Source organism: Dipodomys spectabilis, unplaced genomic scaffold (genome assembly GCF_019054845.1).
Source record: "Dipodomys spectabilis isolate Male_0828 unplaced genomic scaffold, ASM1905484v1 ptg000002l, whole genome shotgun sequence".
Classification (NCBI taxonomy): Eukaryota; Metazoa; Chordata; class Mammalia; order Rodentia; family Heteromyidae; genus Dipodomys; species Dipodomys spectabilis.
In genome coordinates, this window is record NW_024870679.1 from 57634660 (window position 1) to 57655954 (window position 21295).

The window sequence follows — 21295 nt, forward strand, 5'->3', positions numbered from 1 at the left end:
ACCTTGTCTCTTCACCAAGAGTACCTAAAGGAGTCCAGCACAGGACTCAGCACTGTGAGTCTCCCCTAATTGAATGAGGATATGGGCATAGGGGGTCAATCTCAGGCCTAACCACAAGGCCTAGAAGCAAGAGTGGCCCACCAAGCCTTCCTTCTCCCAAGGATGCCCAGAACTAAACCATAGAAGGCCCCATGTAGATCTACCAGTCTCAGATTTTAGACAGTGGCTCACGTGGTAGAATGCCACCCTTGAGCAAAAAAGTTCAGGAACTGTATCCAGGCCCTGAACACACACACACACACACACACACACACACACACGGAACAGAAAAGGGCAGGAGAGACAACCCCTAAGCCTATAGCTAACTGCTAACTAATGTCTTTCAGATACTGAAAGACAGATATGTAAGAGAGATCACACAGTGGATATATGATGGCCACCTGGTTCTCTTGAGGTTCTGTAGCCTCTTTGTGACACCTGTCTTCTGCACTGCAGGCTTTAGGGTGTATGTCTGGCCAGGAAACTCATAAGACCTTTCTCCATTTTTCTCTATCTCCCCAGTCTCTCCTTCCCTCTATAGTTATTAGTCTCCCCTCCCCTCTATAGTTATTAAGTGGAAAAAGACAAACTGGATCATTTCTTCAGGGTACTGGTGTTTGAACTCAGGGCATTCTCAGCTTGCTTACTCAGCTAGCATTCTACCACTGGAGCCATGCCTCCAGTTCTGATTTTAGCTGATTATTTTAGAGACAGAAATCCTGGACTTTTCTGTATGAGTTAGCTTTGAACTGTGATCCTCCAAAGTAACTATAATTACATGCGTGAACCAGGAAGTTCTAAGAACTAAGATTCCAAGTTCCTGCACAGGACAGCCTTGGAGGGAAGTCCTGGAGAGGGGTGTGGGTGAGACAGGGCTAGGATAGCATGATAATCTGGGCATTTAAGCAAGTATGACTGGTTGGCATGCTACAGACTGATGGATAACTAGGAGAAAATGTTACTAGACTCAATTTAAAAAACAACTAAGAAAGGAAATGGCACTGTGGCTCAAAGTGGTAGAGTGCTAGTCTTGAACAAAAGAGCTCAGGGACAGTGACAAGGTCCCCAAGTTCAAGCTCTCATAACCCACAAAGAAAAAAAAAAAAAAACCTAAGCAAATGAAAATGAGGTCATATTTCACCTCAGGAAGACAAAAGTTGTGCCAAAAAGGAAAGCACTCAAAGTATATGACTTGGTTGACAATTCTGTCCCAAAAGTCCTCACTATGATGAGAAAGCAGACACCTAGACACTCTATAGAAACAACCATCATTATCCCAGCCCTCCCCTATTCCAAACCCATCTGCAGACTTGTTCCTAGCCCAGCCCCATGGAGAAGTTTGGAAATTCCCTTGACTCTTTGGGTCACTCCTAAACATCTTTTAGTCCCAAGAACTTTTAGTCCCAAAAATAGTCTCTGTTTTTAGTAATTAAGATGTCCTGTCCAGATTAATTATTTCGAGTCTAAGTTTACAGTCAAACTCCTTCTCTGTCCAAAGTGGCATCTATGTATCTGGCTAGCTAAGCAGAGAGGAGGCTGGTTTAGCCTCCACCTCTGCCTATCAAGCATAGGCACAGAGGAACCTGGTACCTGCTATTTTTCCTTATCCCCTTATGGGGTGCCTGGGGAGCTCCCTAGTTGACAGATACCTGCTAACCAACTGTGTCCCATGGAACACCTCTAGTCTCTCACCTCTGCCTGGCAAGAAGCTCTCTTAGTGGTAGTCTGAAAGCTGTCCCTAGCCAGGTCCCTGAAACACGTCACAGTACTTCGCAACTTTCTCTAAAGAAATCCTGTCCTTGGTCTCTTCTGCCTCTATCCTTTTCTCTCTTCTGTGTGCTGGGCAAGGTTCTCAAGAGTGTCGAGTTGAAGCACCTGAAGTCTTGCTTTAAATGAGACAGCAAATTCTACTCTCACACCTGCTGTCTTGGAGCTCTTTCCAAGAGAGATAATTCCAATATTCCTACCTTCACACACAATGCAATCCATACACTTATTCAGTCAAAGGAATAGGAGACAATAAGCACAGGAGGAGGGGCCAGCAAAGGTGGGAGATCAGGGAGAAAGGGGTGCTTTTGAGACCACTGGTCAGTGAAGACAACACACCCTATCTTTATTCAAAGGTTTAATCCTCACTGTTCACCAGCTGTGTTGTCTTGGACAGGCTGCTTTTCTCTTCGATCTGTTTCTCATTCTACAGATCACAGATAACAAGAGGAATGCCTTCACAGGGTTGCTGAGAGAATTAAAAGAATTATACTTGTGATGTGCTGAGAGCAGGACTAGACCAGTAGAGACCTCATGTTAAGCATGAGCTATTACTGGTTTTCTTTTTCTGAGATATACAGAAGAAGATGCCAGAAAACAACAACTAAATGAGTCCAATGCAGAACTATCACGTTACACAAGTCCACTTAACTGGCGCCCCCTGGAGGTAGTCATCACTGTTCGTTGGCTGAAAGCAACACCTCTTAGGAGAAGGATAGGTGAAGGGCAGGCTCTCTCTTTAGATTTATTGCATTGGGTTATTTAAAAAGTTATGTTTGGAATAATTTTGTTAAAAACAAAAATTTATTTTAGGACATTAACACAAGTTACCACAAATAGTAACAATAATAAACAATGCGACTCGGTGAGTGACAAAAAGAAGCAAAGAAGAAACTGACAAAGGAAAATCTTAGCAATATGACCACAAGAAAAATAATTAACTTTGTTTCAAAAGCATTATAAAGATTTTTTTTAAAACAGACTCATGAAAATATTGGCAACAAATAGGATGAACAAGGCATTCACATTCTGAATGTAAACATTTCAAAAGATGTCAAATTTTTATTGTGTAAGTAAAATATGCAGATCCTCAACATAAACCTCTATTTGTAAAAGAGAAATAAACTATGAATCAACATACAATGTAGGCTCCACCACACTGATAAACAAATATAAAGTAAAATGATAAGCTGTTGTTGTTACCACCTTCAAGTTAGTAAAGGCATCTTGAATCCCTGGTGAAGATATGAGTATATCCATCCTATCTCTGGGAAGACACCACCTGTGGGTGTGAAATCAGTGCCACCTTCTCAAAGACTATGTGGTAATATGTGCTAAGTGTTACCATCCTGTAACTTCTACCTGGGACTCTATTCCAAGTAGATAATCTGAAATACAAATATATGTCACTGCATGAAGATTCACTACAGCACTGTCTTTACAAGGGGAAATGCTAAAAAAAAAAAAAACCCTAAAAAGTATGCATATACAAGTTATATGTGTGTATACATGTGTGTGTGTGTGTGTGTGTGTGTGTGTGTGTGTGTGTGTGTTTGTATAAACATAAAGTATCTCCAAGAGGCATCACTAGTTTTAGGAGTGAATAGCCAGAGATAAGTGGAAAAGAGAAAAGGGAGACATGCTCACGGGATGGTTTTTGTATCTTCTGAAGTTGGAACCATTTAATGTTTTACCTACTCAAAATGATCTAACAAATTCAACAAAGTTTAATATATCTTTGGATACTTACCAATATTAATACCATGGAAAAGGTTTATTGTGTTATAATGTTAAGTTTAAGAAAAAGTACATAACCAGGCAAGGTGTCACACACCTGAAATCCCAGCACTTGAGAGGCTGGTGCAGAAGAACTATGAATTCAAGGCCAGGCTAGGCTACATAGCTGGTTTATGGCCAGTTTGGGTATATAATGAGACCTTGTCTCAGAAAGACAACAACAAAATAACCCATACAATTAATCATAGAGAAAAAAACTGAAAAGAAATATACCTGCCTGTAAGTAGTCATGGTTGGGTTAAGGTTATAAGCAACTATATATCTATAATTTCTAATTTGTCTACAATAATCATTACTTATAAGTACATAAGTAGAGAAAGTAAGGATTAATAAATTCTAATATCTTCAAAGGGTTAGCCACCTCTCAAACAAAGATTAAATAGTAAAATCATGCAATTTGTTAAAAAGTCAGAAACCTATGGATAAATCAGTATCTCTCCATGCCTGCCTAAGCTTCTGCACAAGCCACCATCATTATGGTCCATCTCAGAGACAGGCCTGCAGGAACCATCTGCATGCTCTGGGCTGCTTTCCTAGCAATCAGATCATATACCAACCTGGCCACCTTTCAAGAGAGCCTGCTCAAATCCACCTTGCTAGGGCTGTCTATGAACTCTGACAGCATGACAGACTACGGGACTCACATCTGCATCAACAGAAGCTAGGTCTGATAATCAGCATGTTGTCCCCCCTCAGAGCTGCTGTGTGCATCTGCCTGCCCTCTTGACTGGATGCTCCTCAAAGCAGAGGCCAAGAACACAGCGTGGGATAAGAGATGGCATCGTGATGCATGTGGTGAAGAAATGAATAAATCAATGAATGATACCTTAGACTTGTGCTGGTCAATAGAACTTTCTAGAAAAATAGAAATGTTCTACATGTGAATTGTCCAATATAGAAGCCACTAACCACATGTTTTCTGAGATTTTCTTTTTTTGAGATAGTGGGTTTGAACTTAGGGCCTCACACTTGGTAAGCAGGTACTCTACCACTTCAGCCACACCTCACTCCTTTACTGAGAACTTTAAAGTGGATAATATGACTGAGACACCATTTTTTAAAATTTTTATCTAGTTATTATTAAATATCTATAAGTTCTTATGAAAGGATATTTACACTCACAGGAGTGGTTATGAGTTTTTTTAATTTAAAAAAATAAGAGTTGGAGGCATGGTTCAGTTGGTAAAGCACCAGCCAATGAGCAAAAATGGCAGGTACTAAGTTTGAATAAAAAATATACACAAGGGCTGGGAAGGCGGCTCAGTGGTAGAGTGCTTGCCTTGCATGCATGAGGCCCTGGGTTCGATTCCTCAGCACCACATAAGAAAAAAGAAAAAAGCCGGAGGTGGCGCTATGGCTCAAGTGGTAGAGTGCTAGCCTTGAGCTGAAGAGCTTAGGGACAGCGCCCAGGCCCAGAGTTCAGGCCCCACGACCAGACCCCCCCCCAAAAAAGTATATATATATATAAACAAGACCAACCCAGTACCTAGTAGTGCTCAATATATAATGGCACGTGATGGCTACAGGATAGTAAAATCATAAAGAGAAAGAGAGTTTCAAGCAGCTCCAAGGTTCCTACCTGCTTGGGAATTTATGGTTGGAATTTACAGTGGGAATTTACCTGACTACACTGGCAAACAGTTCTGTATTCTGAGTGCATAGCAACCAGAGCTACTGAAAGAAGCTTAAGCAAGCAGGGACTGGTAACAGGTGCAGCAAGGACTGGCCAAGGCAGTCCCCATGCTGGCAGACTAACCTGTGTAAACTCTACCACCAGTGTCCTGACGTACAGACCCAAGTTCTCACCTGTCTTCAGAGACTCAGCCACCAACGGAGCTCCCTTCTACTTCAACCTCACTCACTGTTCCTCACACAAGCCTTGCCAAGGGAGCTAGCAAATATTTCCATTTTGTACGGGGCAAACTAAGGCTCAGTGAGATTGTCTGAAGTCACAAGGCTGAGGCCAGCAGGAAGGAGAGATTCTGGTTAGGTTGGAAAGCCAAGGTAGAAGTGACTTGCACAGAGGAAGACTGGAAGATCTGTCATGCAGGGAGGGTCCTGTAAGCACTCACTTTTTCCTTGCCTCCCAGACTACAAGCTCTGTGCAGGAAAGAGCCATTAGCCTGCTATAGGGTCCCAGGGCTTAACCCAGAACCTGAAATCCAGCAGGCATTCAAAAAATAGTAAGAACCAACCAAAAACAGGAAGAGCTTCCCAGTATTCACAACACTTTCACACCCTCCATTCCACATCCCCTAACAACAGGGATCTTTCTCCCCATGGTGCCAGTAAGGAAGTGAAGTATACAAACCTAGAGCGACTCTAGGGTCCTCTATCAAAAATCCCCTTGGAAACTTCCCAGGAAGCCCTACCTTCTCTGGAGAAATTAACCCTGCTAGGATCTGCATTCATTCCATCCTCTGGATCATACTCCATGAGTAAGTAAGTCAAAGGTATGCTCATCACAGACCCAGCCTCCAAGGAGTCCCATGGGTGAATAACATAAAGCTAAGTACCTGAAGACATGACTCTTCCCAGTGACAAAGGACAGTCCAAAGTTGAAGGAAGGCAAGGTTAATTCCGATTGGAGAAGGCAGTTTTTTGACTATGAGGAATGGGCCAGATTAGACACAAGGCAGAAGCATCCTAGGAAGTGACAAGAAATAAGAAAGGGCAGGTTAGCTGCAGATGACTATCTGCCAGCTCTAGTGTTTGGGAAGGAGGTCCCTTAGCCCCCTCTGAGCCTCAGCTGTCCTCAACTGAGAAATGAGATTGGTGATAACCCTCAGAGAAGCGAATGGAAAGATCAACTCACAGCAGGGATGAGCAAGTGGAAGCCAGAGACAGGTACACACAGGACATGCACAGCAGTGAAGTAACAGCACCTTAACTTGGGGAGGAAGAACTGAAAATTTCAGCAGGATACTGGAGTTAACAGCAACTCCCAACCCATTAAACCAGAGCAGGGAGAGGCGTCTGTGCATCTGAACCCATCCCACAGATTAGCCTCCTTGCCTCATGAACACCCAGCTGCATCATCACCAGCTGCATGAGAATCTTAAGACTCAGGATCAGAACCTGTCCATGGGATGGGCTGAGGCTGCCCATACCCACCTTAGCAAAGGACTGCTATTCCTGTGTTGTCCCTTAGTGAGGCCAAGACGGCAGCCAATGAGATCCACAACCTTCACTGCTTGGGTTCAAACCTCAATCTGACTCCAAAGTCCTTATTCTTTAATTCCATCCAAAAAGAAAAATGAATAGTGTAAAGGGATAGGGCACTGAATTGTAAAGGAAGCACTCAGTTTAGGACCTAGTCTTGGCTCTACCTCTCAAAGACACCAACAACTGCACTCTCTATGACTGGAGTACTAGCCATGTGCCAGCCAGCCACGTGCCTTATGGAGTTCTTGTCTCAATCCTCATATCTGTGGAAGGGAGAGGTACTTCCTCTACTTCAGAGATGAGGAAGATGGAAGCATAGAGTTCAATGAACTTGCCCAAGTTCTAGCCAGTGGCATAATTAGAATCTGAACCCAGTTCTGACTCTAAAGCTCCATGGCTACTTTTGCACAAATAATATGCCCCCCTCTGAACCTCACAGGGCTGGGACAAATTGTATGACTTGAAAAAATTTCAGGTTACAAGGCCCACAATAGTGCCCAGAGAAGGACCAAGAGGCCAATATGATCCCCAGAGGCTCTATCTAATCCTGTTTTGCAGTATGGACACCCATCTCCACCTCAGCAGGATCTGAAAACTGCCATTATCTTGTTCTCAGCTCTCATTTCTAACATTTGGTCCAAAGCTCTTCTTCATCCTAGAGAAATCTGGGTCAGCTGTATAGCAACCACCAGTATCTGTTCTTTAAACCCCAATATGAGACCCATGTCACACTGCCTAGGGCTTTGTCTGGAAGGGAGAACAAGCGTGCAACAGAAAGTGTCCACTGTCTTGGCAAAAGGCTGGTAGCCAGTCATTCAAGGCCCTTTGCACAGTCATCAGCCTGGAGCTTCTTCTCCATCCAGTCCAGTCTGGCCATTCCAAAGGCTCACACCAGAAGAACTTTCCAGTTCTTAAGCCAACCCTATACAATAAGAAGAGGAAAAGGAGGCCTGGAAGAGTGAGACTACCCAAACTCATACTGCAAGCTAGGGCAGAGCCCATTATGAACAGCCCCATGATGGTGCTAGAAAGAGAACATGGCTGACTGAATGGTTCTGAGCACAGGTACTAGAGCTTCAAGATACTGAGAGTTTCCCTGTGTCCAACATTGAAGGAAAGGAGTGAACATCAGACACACTCTGCTTGAGGCAACAGGCTCAACTCCTTGACAGCAAGGGCTGGGTTAGAACCCATCCCTCCTGGCCTGCTCTGGACATCTGGGGACAGGGAAAATGGCACTCTGTCCCTGTCCTCAAGGATATCCTAAGTAAATAATCCCTATGGAATGTGAGAAGTGCAGAAGAAAGAATAATCGAAAGGGAAGGCTTCTAGCAAGAGGTGACAATTGGTCTGGGTCATGAGGAGTACATAGAAACATGTGGTAGGATGAAGGGGACAAGGCCCTTTGCTGGTTCCATCAGCGTTTATGTGGTAGCAGGTAATACTAAAATGTGATCTCAACACTGAGCACATATCATGTCCTAGTCTCTGTATATATGTGTAATATGTATAGTCTCTGTATGTATTGATATTACACAGAGACTTGCATGTATGTTAACTCATTCTATTCCCATCAGAACCTGCTGAAACTGCACCAGCTTACAGAGAAGGATGTTGAGATCCATAAGGCTCAATAGCTTACCCAAAGCCTCTAAATTAATACAAAGAGAAACAATTTATCTGGTAGCTTGATTCCATATCCACAGTACCCCTAACTACCTCTGAGATACTCACTTCAGGCCAGACCTAGTTCTGTACATAAGGGAAGAATGATAACTATTTTAGGATTAGCTGTTTATTTTCCCACTCATTCCACAAACAAGGTAACACAAAGATGAGTAAAAAGAAGCTTGCAGTTTATAATGGAAGGACAAGCAAAGAGAAACTTCCAGGTCTGAGGATGAAGAAAGAAAAGTTTGCTTTTAGCCAGAAACAAGCAAAGCAAGTATCAGCAAGAGATGGACGGTGTCTGGGTACCAGGGGCTCATGTCTGTAATCCTAACTATTCAGGAGTCTGAGATTCAGAGGACTGTGGTTCAAAGCCAGCCTGCACATAAAAGTCTGAGAGACTCCATCTCCCCCCCAAAATAGCAAAAAGCCATGTTAGAGGCATGACTCAAATAGCAGAATACCAACCAAGCTAGCCAAGTGAACACAAGACACTGAGTTCAAATCCTAATCACCATAAAAAAAAATTCAAAAAGGTGGGAAAATAGAGCAGGTCAAATAAGGGCTTGGGATTTTCCCATTGGCCAACTAGTACAAGCTACAAGCCAAGCTGCAACGTCTAGGAAGATCTTTAAGGAACATACCCAGAACAATCTGTAGGACAAATTCATGTCTCTGCAGATGTGTGTTAGTTCAAAAAATAAACAAATCTATTTAAAATAACTCTTAAAATTAGTAAATAGACTTCACTAGTTATTTTTTCTATCAATGGGCATTAAAAGCGTACTGCTAAACCTGGCACAATGGCTCACATACGTAACCTGAGCTACTTAGAAGGTAAAGATCAGGGAAGTTGTAGATTGAGGCCACAAAAAGTTTGCAAGACCACATATCTCAACAAATAAAATGTAGAACACAATGGCATGTTGTTTCACAGGAAGCTTAAACATTGCAGAATCACAGTCTAGTTCAGTCCAGACATAAACATGAGATCTTATCTCACAAATAACCAAAGATGGCTAGAAGTATGGCCCAGTAGTACAGCATTTGCCCAACAAGAATATGACCTTGAGTCCAAATACCAGTACTGGCCAAAAAATAAAAATAAAAAACCCAACCTGTAAAAAAACTAAAAATAAAAAATAGCTGGGCCCCAATGGCTCATGGCTGTAATCCTAGCTGCTTAGGAGGCTGAGATCTAAGGATCATGGTTCAAAGCCAGCCTAGCCAAAAAAGTCCATGAGACTCTTATTTCCAATTAATCACCAAAAAGCTGGAAGCGAAGCTGTGGTTCAACTGTTAGAGCACTAGTCTTGAACAAAAAAGCTCAGGGACACATTTAGGCCCTGAGTCCAATACCTAGGTCCAGCACAAACACCACACACACACATACACACACACATAAAACCAAAGTTAAAGGGCTAGAGATGTGGCTCAGGTGGTAGAATACCTGCCAAGAAAGTGAAGCCCTGCTTATGCCTATACCTGTTCAAAACTGCTGGAGACTGGTGATTTGGACTGGTTTACAAGATTCAAAGCACCTTCATTTCATTGTGGTGGTGTGCAACTTCTTTAATGGATGGTACAGAAGAGCAGGTCTTGTGCTCACATGAAGGGCTTGGTCTTCACTGGGGAGTCTAAGCTACTGGGACAGAAGAAGAGCATAAACGGCAAGATATTTGGGCTGAAAGGGAAATGTTGTGGTAAGAAACTACAAAAGTCTCTTCTAATAGAGATGTATCAATAAAATAGAAAGCAAATTTAGTCTGCAGAAGGAGGGGTAAAAAGTTGTAGGAAGTTTGAAGATGAAAAATGGTAAGAATTATTAGTATAATATAAATTATAGTATAAATTATAATATAAAATTATTAGTATAATATAAACTAGAAGTCTACATGTCATTAAATACTTTTACATATGTTTTTAATGATGGTTCACAATTCCATTTTATAGCTCAAAATATTTCCTGATTTTTTTGAAATCAGCTTCCCATTGGAAATTTATTTCCAGTTTCTTCTTCTTATAAATAAAGTAGAGTAAGATTTTAAAAACAACAACAAAACAAAGCAAAAAAAGAGGAAGGCCCCAAGTTCAAACAATCTCAGTACTGCAATAAAAAGAAAAGTATACTGTCCTCATGAGCTGAGTGAAAAGATTTTTTTCTTTGTATTTAGAAAATCAGATATCCCTGCTGCCCAAATTAAAATAGAAAAGTTTTAAGCAAGAAGTTCTGAGGATTCAATGTCCAAGATTTCAGCTATCTACCTCTGCACCCCAACTTTTCCAACCCCCTCCATCCCCATCTGCTTGAAATGAACCGTTTGAAAGCTCTAAGAAGAGGCTGCCCCAGGAGAAGCTTCAGTGTAGAGATATTCTCACAAAGAGCACTACGTAAGTAAGTACAAATGACTGTTTGATCAATCATTTGGCCTCAGTGTGGGATTTGGTTAGAATTAAAGCCATCTGGCTGGCGGGGGTTGGGGGGAACGGGGGAGAGGAGGAGACAAGCAGGCGGGAAAATGACCTACCCCCCCTCCCCAAAAAAGCATTGTTAAAATATAACGGGGGAGGGGGGGAAAGAGACCAGTAAAGTCCCTGTTGTTATTTCAGCCTAAGCCACTTAATCCTTCAGCACATAAAGCAACTTATTTTATGACCTTTTCCCTTTAGAAAGTAAATCAGAAGATACTGCCTTGAACTCAGATATCTCTGAAACACACTACTCATCCCTCCCAGAGAAATATCCTGTTTCATAAACCTTCTTCGAGATACTTGAAACTGCGGATCACTAAATGCCTAGCTTTAGGCATCTGACATTCCAGAGAATTAATATTTAAACTTATTATAGGAAAAAAGAATTGAGTTTGGTTGAAGCATGAAATATTTAATAGTGTCTCCAAATTAGAACCCTATTTTGTTTCGCACTGGAAATGCCAACGTTATTACCTGGGCTTTGCACTCGTAGGAGATAAAATGTACAGGCAGCCTTAAGATGAAACACACAATTTCAGCCCTTTTCTCCAGAGAGAGGAGAGTGAGACAAGTTTGGGGAGTGGAAGTGATTGAGTTTCATTTTTATGATACCCTTAAAATTATATTATCATTCCCTGCCTTGAGGGTTGGACTTGAGAAGGTTGATGCTACTTAGCCACCAAAACCTGAGGTAGAGTTGTGACTCAACAGAGGCCTAGACACAGGCTCTTGTGAGTGCCTTCATTTGGGAATGTAGCCGCTGCTAGACAAACTTTCTCTGCTCACTAGGACAAAAGTATTAAGTAGCTTGGGATAAAAATTAAGCTTCAATTGACACAGTGGATCCTGGCAGCCTCTGCCGGCACGTGTAATTTATTTACAGAGTTGGGAAGTCGGCAAAATACATCATCAGCTCTTATACAAACTTCTACTAGGTATTAAATACCCAACGCTCAGAGAAGTAATTCATATAGTCCAGCCACGTTCCAAAATAAACCTAATTCTAGCCCTCTGGAGAGCTTAAAACAGCAAAGGGGATCTGTCTTTTCTAAGGCAGGTTTACGTTCCTCCCTTGTTTCTTGCTAAAGTCCTATTTTCCAGTAGACCTGATATTTAAAAACAAAAGCAACAACATCTCAAAAAGTAATGTGTTTGCTAAAAAAGACACAAATAGGAAGAACTAAGCAATACTGCAATAGGGACAACCCTGATGCTTCTCTATTTGCTCCTCAATATCAGCAGAGGGACCAGAGAGGCTCTTCATTTCTCCCTTCAGAATGTGAGACTCTGAGAATGCACACTGACAAACACACTGAATACAGACTCAGGCTCAAGCCTGGCTGAGGAATCTCTGCCTTCCACTGGGTGCCATTTGGCTGGCTTATCATTTCACACAAAAGATCCATTTCCTATAAACAAATAGTCTAGGTCAATCCCATCCCTGGCCTTTTCTCCCTCCTTAGCCTTCATCACACCTAATGACTGGAATAAAAATAATTGTTTTAATGGAACCCCGAGTCACAGTGATCTACAACCCAGCATTGGGTATAGGGAAAGAATATCCAGCACATATCCTAGAAGCAGCAGAAAGAAGACCACAACTAGCCTCAGTAAGGAGTCTCCCCACACTTCAAGAAGCACTCAGAATGGGCCTGTAGCCTTCAATGACCAGTGGGGAGGGGCTAGTGCTTTCTCAGGGAAGGGGATCCTCCATAGCCCCAGAGAACCCTCACTAGCCCCTAGCTTGGTAAGGATCCAACTTCTACTTTGAACCTTCTCCTTCTCTCTGTTCTTGCTGTAACAGGAGGCAGGTAGTGACCTAACCAAGCAGTGAATGACATACCTTAGCCTGCTAACTGAGACTTAGAAAGCACTGTTCCTGGGAGGTTCCTACTCCTTCCCCCAGCATTTCACAGCCATAAAGTTTGGATTTTAAAGATGGGCCTTCAAGAGCAGTGTACTAGAAGAGAAAGTACTGGCCTGCTTTCAGACAGACTAGAATTCAAATCCCAGACCCAACTATTCACTGTCTGCACAACCTTGGACAGGTCACTTCACTTGCCTAGTCCCAGCTCCCACATTTTGTAAAATTAAGAGTAATGCCTCTTTTCCTTCCCACATAGTTCTGCTGGGGAAAGTTAAATGTGATCATAGCTATACCCTATCTGGCCTGCCACATGCCAGTTGACCTTCCTCTTCCCATTCACCTATGTTACAAGGAAGACTTAACTTTCAAGTAGAAAACTTTCAAGGAGAGATGTCAAGGCCTGAGACAAAGGCAGTTTCTCCCTACAGCCAGGATCCTTCCCAATCTCCAAGCTCAGTTAGTATGGAATCCTGAAGTATCACGCAAGACAGGGCTATGGATCACCCAATCAAACTGCTCCTCGTTTTATAGACAGGGAAATGGGAAACTGAGTCTCAAAGCCAAAGACTTGGACCCTGTGCACTGAAGCTGCACAATGGCGCATGTGTGTGCTCCAAGCAGTCCTGGCCATAACCACAAATAAATTCAGGCCATACAGGAAATGCGTTATTCAGTTAACAGGCTGATGGGCTCCTCTCCTCTCCATGCTTCTGATTCAAACACTGACTTTTAAAACACAACTCATAATGCTAACACAAGCTGCCCAATCTGCCAGAACCTTCTGAAGGATCAACCCTTTTGAGTTTAAAAAGACAAGAAAGAAGAAAACAGATGTGTTCAGTGACTTTAAACTGTAAGACCACTGGGTTAGAGCTGTGTTCTCTCCACCCCCATCTCTGCCCAACCTCTGTTTTCTTTCAGTTTCTTATAAATAAGGCTTTGGAAGACCAAAGCAGCCACAAATCGCTCCCCCACCCCCTTTCTCTGCTTTCCTTATTCAGTAACTCAGCTATGAGTCCTCGGACTTTGCTTCCAATGCTGAAAGCTGCCTCCCCCCACCATTGTAAACTATTGATTTGGGCAGTAGCTGTTGATAAACAAGAAGTACGTTTTTAAACTGCTAGAATCATTAGCACAGTGACTGTGCACAGTATTTCGGCAGTCTTTTTTCCTGGCCTGGTGTTATAGTTGCTTTTTTGCAAAAAGCAATCAAACCTTTCAAAGCCCATTGCAGTTTGTTTCATTTCTTCTCTCTGATGAACTAAATGTCCTTGTTTCTTTAGACACAAATAAACTACCCCCTACCAAAAGAAACAGAACATCTCTCCAGGGCCAAACTAATTGCAACTAAAATCTACACTAGGAAAAGAAATTAGCAAACTACATATGATAATTAAACTTTGACTCCAACTTTATACGTAAGGTGAGGTTGGAATACCATCATATAGATTTCAAAATAGGGAATTGTTTTCTGAGAAAATTGGAAAAGGCTTTTATGCAAAAGCCACTGTTAGCAATAGTCACTGGTCAACTTCTAAATAAAGTTTGTTTGTTGTTGTTGTTTTACGAATTCTATCCAAAAATGGATTGGAAACCCCTATTCCAAATGTTAGTTTCCCCTTCTCTTCTAGGATACCAGCCAAACTCCACGAAATAAAACCGAAGAAAATGATGATAATTATGCAACATCCAGAACAAAGAGCATAAGAATATATTTTAAATGATTCATTGTGCACTTATGCCTGTAATGGGATTTTAACGCACTGTAAAAATAAGTGTGCTGGTTCACTTGGCTTCTCACGCAAATGAAACGCAAGGAGATGAATAACTCCAGAATGGGTGGTTGGTTTTGGTTTGTTCCCCCCCCCCCCAAGACAAGTGTGAAGAAAAACCACAGCATAAAAAGAAATTTACACAAACAGAGCAACATACCTTATCAATTTCATTCCATAGCAAAGTGTCCTAAGAGTTTAGCACAGTTAAGCACACTACAGGGAAAGGAAGAAGAAAGAACGAGGCCTAAATTAAGACTCAATCTTCTGTGAAGGTTCCCTTTCCATTTGGGCCGCCAAATCTTAAGCAGCTTCTAGAGACCTTGGGAGGCAGGAAAGGAAGAGAAATTCTAGCCGCACAAGATTCTTAGGGAATCTTTGGGAATTGTATTTCCTCTACATGTCTATAAAAGATTTGTCAGATACATAACTCTTACGACTGTAGACGCAACATGTTCCTATCTCATTTGTATACCCACACACATACTTGTTTCTCTTTGTCTCATGAGCCTGACATTTGGCCAGCAGGTTTTTCTCCCCCTTATTTGAAACCTCAAGTACCAAAAAAATTTGGATCCGATTATTTCCGGATCACAGGACCAGCACTTTAAAATGGATGAAATGCAAGCAAATTGCCCACCAGAGGCAGGAGGGTGGGAGAAATGCTTTAAAAATAACTCATACCTTTCTGTTACGGATGCGCTAGCTACTCCAAGCCTCCTCAGAATATTATAGCAGCCTCGTGCTCAGATACAGGAACTCTGCCAGGTAATCAGCATGTTTAGTTCCTTCCCTTCATCAGCCCTTGATTCCCATGCACACAATCTATAATTGCTTTCCTTTTATTTTTTATTTTTGCTACAAGACTGACTACTTTTCGGCATTTACAACCCTGTCATGGTGGCTATTTTACTAATGGCAGAATTCACATTTGCAGTGACTATCAATCTCCTTTTCTGCTAGGATAAAATGAATCCAATCTTGGTATATGCTGAAAAGTAGCTGTGAATTCAACAGTGACCAATATTATGTGGTCTGGACAGAATCACCTGGTAAACTACAAAGTCTTCCTGACATGGCATAGAGACTAGATACCAAATTCTGAAGATCCAAGACAGAAACAAAAGTTATAAATTTTCTGGAAATGCTTAAAAGCCTTACTATGGATGCTAATTCTCAGTCAGTGCATGCATGTGCGCGCGCGCACGCACACACACACGCACACACACGCACACACACACACACACACACGTAGAAGATACAAGTTGTGGACCCAGAATCAAGCATTTGGAGTTAGAGGCCTCAGAAACTGCCACTTAACCACTGGGATCTTTGAAAATCCCTGCTCTTTACATGTTCATCTACACAATGGAGTCACATCAGTGAAACCCAAGGTTTATCCTGTATGTTACAGATACTAAGCACTGCTGCATCTGTTGTCAGTAGAGCCTATAAGGTAGGCAGAGCCAGATGAGGGAATGTGTGGGAACACACTGGAAACTGCAAAGTACTGAGCACAGAGAACAGCGTCATCAGGGCATCACCACAAAGCTGTCTGCTGCAGAAAGCCCAGATGTTTACCTTCTTTCCTTGTCAGGACTTATAAAAGCAGGATTGGGTGTTTAATAATAAGAAAGAAAAATGCAGCATCTGGCAATGTGGCCTCCCCAGCTGTTTGGAATCTGGATAAACGGGATTCGGCCATAAACAGATCGTGATTCTTATTGTAAATGATGACAATGTTAGTCCATGACGTCACATCACGCCCAGTGCCTCTCAGTGGGATCAGGAAACACATAGGCTTCAAACACATGATAAACTGCTGGGTTCAAGAACTTATTCCCTTCCCCTGAAAACTGGATCATTTGAAACTTGATTTCAGACTAAGCAATATGGTCTTCTTGCTGGTCACCAGACAGCAGTGGTCACAAAAGATCTGAAGTATGGCACCTCTCAGGCTCCCCTGGCTACTGCCAACCATTAGTGCCCTCCATATTCAACATTTTAAAAATCAAACTATCTCCCTCCTCAATCTATCACCTTGGCATCCAGTATCATTACCCCAAGCATGGTGACTGCAGATAATGTAAATGACCTCCTCTAAATTTCAGTCTATAAAGCATTCTTGCAATTCTTGTTTTATTTATCTTGTGAGGTGGACATTATTCTATCTCATGCAAAATGAAAATTCAGTACATTATAGTTCTAAAAATAAGCAGGTATTGAGTTGTCCTTTCCCATTCTTTATCACCAATGCTCTCATTCATCTTTCCAAGTCTGTCTGAGGGCAAATTTTTCATAAATGAGAGAAAATTCCTTGCAGTGTCCCACACATCTTATCATTTCTGGCATACTCAATAAATATGTTCCATTGGTATTCCTGTTTGTCTGTTTCCAATAAGCCTAAGAACTCGGGGCTAAGTAGTATATATTCATAGGGCTGCATGATCTAGCAACTATTTTTCTACGGGCAGGCAATGAAAGAAGGTTCCATTTCCTCAACAGCATTTCTTTCTAAGAGGGTTACTGAAGTTCTGCCGGAGGTGAAGCTGCTCTTCTATCAGGCCACTTGGCCTGACAGGAAGGAGCATCTCCTACCGTGTCATACAGCCCAGGTCCCCAAGCACTCATTCTCTAGTTTCTAAACTAGATTAGGTCAGAGCTCTAGTTTCCAAAGCCCCTGATCTGCCATGCCTGGAGATTTTCTACAAACTAGAGACATTTCCCACCACAAGCCTCACTCACTTTCCTCATCTTTCAAGTGGTGTGATCTATCCCACCTCAGCCTCACCCAGAGGAAAATAGTAACCAGAGAGACCAGCTTGGAATACAAAGAAAGAGGTTCTTTCTCCCATCCCTCCATTCTCTGCCCTTTCCAAACATAGTCTTGACATAAAGATCTCTATTATAGACCTGGGAGAATGGATAAAAATAATTGAGGTTCAGTAGGAATTGAAGTAGGAAAATCATACACAAATCTTCAGCTGAAAAGTCTCTAACCGCAATGTGAAAGGACAATCATGTTAGAGATAGTCATTCCCTAGGGATGTGCAGAACTGACCTTAGATGACAGCGATGAGTTTTTAAACAAACAAAAAAAAACATTGCAGGAGGTTATGGGTGTACAAGAGGACTACGTATGAAGACAGGCAAGCCAAAGGGCTCATGGCAGCTAACATTGCTCATATCTTGCTATGCAATCCTCCTCTTCCCCCGCCCCCCCAGCCCCGCACCACCATCTCATCTCTCTAGTAAGAGATAGTGTGTGTATTCCAGTAAAAACTCAACAGACATTTTTAAAAACATCTGTCCTTCTAAAACAAAAATTACCTTCATGTCTTAGAGAAAAGACTGACATTTCAAACAAGATAACAAAAAGTGGTTCTCTCCTATCAATTTGGTTTTTGTTGCTTTTAAGAAGAAAACCTCCTGTATGTTTATTTCATTTGAGCAGGCCTAGATTGGGAAGCAAGGTACTTGAGTCCTCCAAGGTACTGGGCTATGCCTAAGACATAGAACACTGGCTTTATCTTCCACTAAAATGCCTAGATAGAGAATCAAGATAGGTGTTGATATAATCAAATCCAAGGATTTTGATTCTCCCAAAGGAGAAAAAAAAAAAGACAGGGTGTGCAAGGAACCTTAACAATTCCCCCAATTTCTAGTTAATTATCTGTCAGTATGAAACCTATAAATAGCAGCCCAGGAATAGTTAACTGGAACCCGAGATGAATATGTTCCTGAGAATACTAGCTCCATTCCTAGTTTCACCCATAGATGTTCTGGGCCTGCCTTCCAGTCACTGGCTTTATCACAGCAGATGGCACTGCAAAGTGACTTCAGCTCAGAACTACGCTTCAGCAACACTATGTACAGAAAAGTCAGGCTGGATTATGGATTCAGAAACTTTTCCATCAGGAACCTAGAAATCATCTGGCATAATAAATTCCTCACTTGACAGATGAAAACTGGGGTCCATAGAAGGAAGGGGTCCTACAGAAGGCCTCTGATTTTTGTTATTTAAGATGATGGCTATACTTCAAAGTAGGCTTTCAGCTATTCAGAAACAAATATCCCATACAGGAGTCACTACTCCCCCTAACATATAATAAAATTTTGACATTTCACACAACTTTTATCAGAAACATACAAAAGTAAAATTAATCTGAGCTTTCTATCCACACATTTCCCCCCAAAAAACATGCCTATTAAGTTCAAATAGGATACTTCCTAAAGACAGCTTTTCAGATTGACAAGAGATGCTCCAAACAACTACAGAGAACTTGGTGGCACTCCGAGAAAAGTTCTCTGAAGGAACTCTACCAAGACAGGAAGTGGTGGCAGAGGCACCAGACAGCCTGAAGCTCTCCATACCACAGCCAGGCATCTTCGTAGGGTCAGACTCACCCTTCCCAGTGGCAACCTTGGACGTGCTGTAGTTTCTGGGACTCCGGGGACAGAGGAGTTCATGGGTGCGCGATGTTGGCATGGGTGGCCGAGGCAGCAGGTCCCGAGGGCCCACAGCCCCGCAGCTGCCTCCACTCACAGTAATCCTGAAGGCCATGTGTGCACTGAGACTGGCAGGCCCAATGCCGGGGCCTGGTGCCCCGGGAGCCTCCTTAGGCCTCTTGTCAGAAAGTGCCTCCGCCACCTCGCAATGCATGATGTGGAATCAGAGCGTGCTGCTTCTGTGGAAGGGACATTAACACAAGAGTTTTAGAAAGCAGATCCCTGTATCTCTGAGATCAAGGTCTGGGCAGGTCACTGATAAGTCGCCATTTCTAAAATAGGTGAACACCAACTGCCACATCTACTGCAGCCTGCACCCCACTAGACCCCACGCACAACTCTTAGTGCGTTCAGGAGCAGCTCTCCCTGCTGTCTAGACCCTGTTGAGCCGCAGGGTCCTCCGAGCCCTCCCATCCAAATTCTCCTTGGCCGAGATCAACCCTCTTCCGACGAATGGTGAAACTGGGGCCTGGCCTGGAAAGCAATGTCTGTCCGGCGTCCCGTACCGGTGGAGGACCAGAGTTCCCCCCAGCAGGGTTTCGGGCGATGCGGTGGAGATGGCCGGCCAGGGCGGGTGACTGGCTGCGCTCCTCCAGCGTGCCCGGGCCCGGGCTGCGCGCCGACGCCGCGGGCCGCGCATGCAGGAGTCCTGGACACGGACCTTTCAAGACTCGCGCCGGAGACCTTTCCTGCCGCCCCTCCCCCGCAAGACAGGGAAAACGGAAGTATGAGGATGGGCACTCACCCGTCCAGCGCACCCCAAGACCAGCACATTTGCACGCGCCTCAGGGAAAATGAGCCCATCGCGTGCGCCTCTGGTCGCGGGCCGGGTCCTTAAGTCCCGTGCGCACCGGCTCCCACGCACACCACACACCCGCCTCGCAGTGCGCACTCGGAGACTCAGCGTGCCACACGCGTTCATTCACCAAGCGCGAACAGCCGCGGAGTCTCACGCTGCGCCACACGCGCTCGGCGCACCGGAGCCTCGGCCTTCCCATCACCCCCCTCCGCTCTCCGCCCCCGGAGCAAGGGCCCCGGTGCCCTCAAACTTTCCCCTCGAGGCTCCCCGCGCCATCCACAGCCCCCCCGGATTCAGACGCCGCTGGGACGCCAGCCGCGGGTCCCTTTCTCAGGCCGCGGACCGCGCCCCTTCTCACCTCGCAGCGAGCGCTGCGGCTCGCGGGGCGCACGGCTCGGCGCGCCTCCTCTGGCGCCGCAGCCCCCGCCGCCGCCGCCGCCGCCGCAGCCCCCGCCGCCGCGTCCTGCGGGGCGGCACCCTCGGGGGTGGGGCGGGCCCCGCCGTGCCCGACAGCCACCTGAGCCACTAGCTCGCCGGGACCGCCCGGCTGAGGCCAATCGCGGCGCGAGGGCGGGGCCTCCTCGCCTGGGGGCTTGGGCGGGGCCGACGCGGGGCTGGAAGTGGAGTTTGACAGGAGGCGGCCGGCTCCCGAGCACAGAGAGAGGTCCGCAGAGCGCGGCCGCGGAACCCGGCGGGATGGAGGGCAGACGGGGAAGGTACCATGCCGGGCGGGCGAGCCCGCTGAGTGCCTGCAGAACCCGGCTTCGTCCTTCGGGCAGGATCCGTCCCTTCTCCCGCTCCAGTTTTACCCCCGTCAAAGGGGACCGGTGATAACGACTCACACTGAGGTAACTGCTGCTAAAGTTTTCTCAAAAGAATCCAACCGGCTCGCTAGAGAACAAGCAGATTTCAGGGCGAGTCTGCAGCAAAGCTGCGGCCCAGGCCTCGGCCCGCTGTCCGGTTTTGCTGGTACATGTGCGCTGGTATTGGGACTTGAACTCAAGACCTCACGCTCTTCCGTGGCTTTTTCTGCTCAGAGCTAGCACTCCCCCTTTGTGGTTTTTTGTTTTGTTTTGGTTTGGTTTGTGGTGTTTTTCACTGGAAAGGGCCCACCCCGTCAGGAGAGGGTCTCAAAATTCTTTCCCCTGTCTATGTGGGGCTCCCCAGCCTCCTGCCTCCCTTTCCTCCCCGATGTTAGTGTCACTGGGGCCCTGCCCAAGGTGTAGGGGGATTGGTGGGTAATGAATAAGGCGTCACAGTGACTCTCTGAACCTCAGTTTGCTTATGATGGGAGTGTTCACCCAGGTCTGGGTTACTGAAGGATTGGAGGCTCAAAATGATCTCTTCATGCCATTTACACTTCCCCCGTGCATTGTTTGCTGATGGTCTGGACCCGCTCCAACAGTCCTACCTAGCTTCACACTTGGAGGCTGGCTTGTT

The 21295-nt window shown here is 44.4% G+C and overlaps 1 protein-coding gene across 4 annotated transcripts in view; it reads right to left on the reverse strand.

Moving 5' to 3' along the window:
* Positions 1-20280, reverse strand: part of Glis1 (GLIS family zinc finger 1) — a 195417-nt gene extending 175137 nt beyond the window's left edge. For all 4 annotated transcript variants that reach the window (XM_042679731.1, XM_042679740.1, XM_042679722.1 and 1 more), the window contains exons 1-2: positions 20214-20280; positions 18955-19235 (exon numbers count right to left, since the gene is read on the reverse strand). In XM_042679731.1, the coding sequence (XP_042535665.1) occupies positions 18955-19210 (256 nt within the window). In that variant the 5' untranslated portion in view covers positions 19211-19235; positions 20214-20280. The remainder of the gene's footprint in view (positions 1-18954; positions 19236-20213) is intronic.
* Between the last annotated feature and the right edge of the window lie 1015 nt (positions 20281-21295).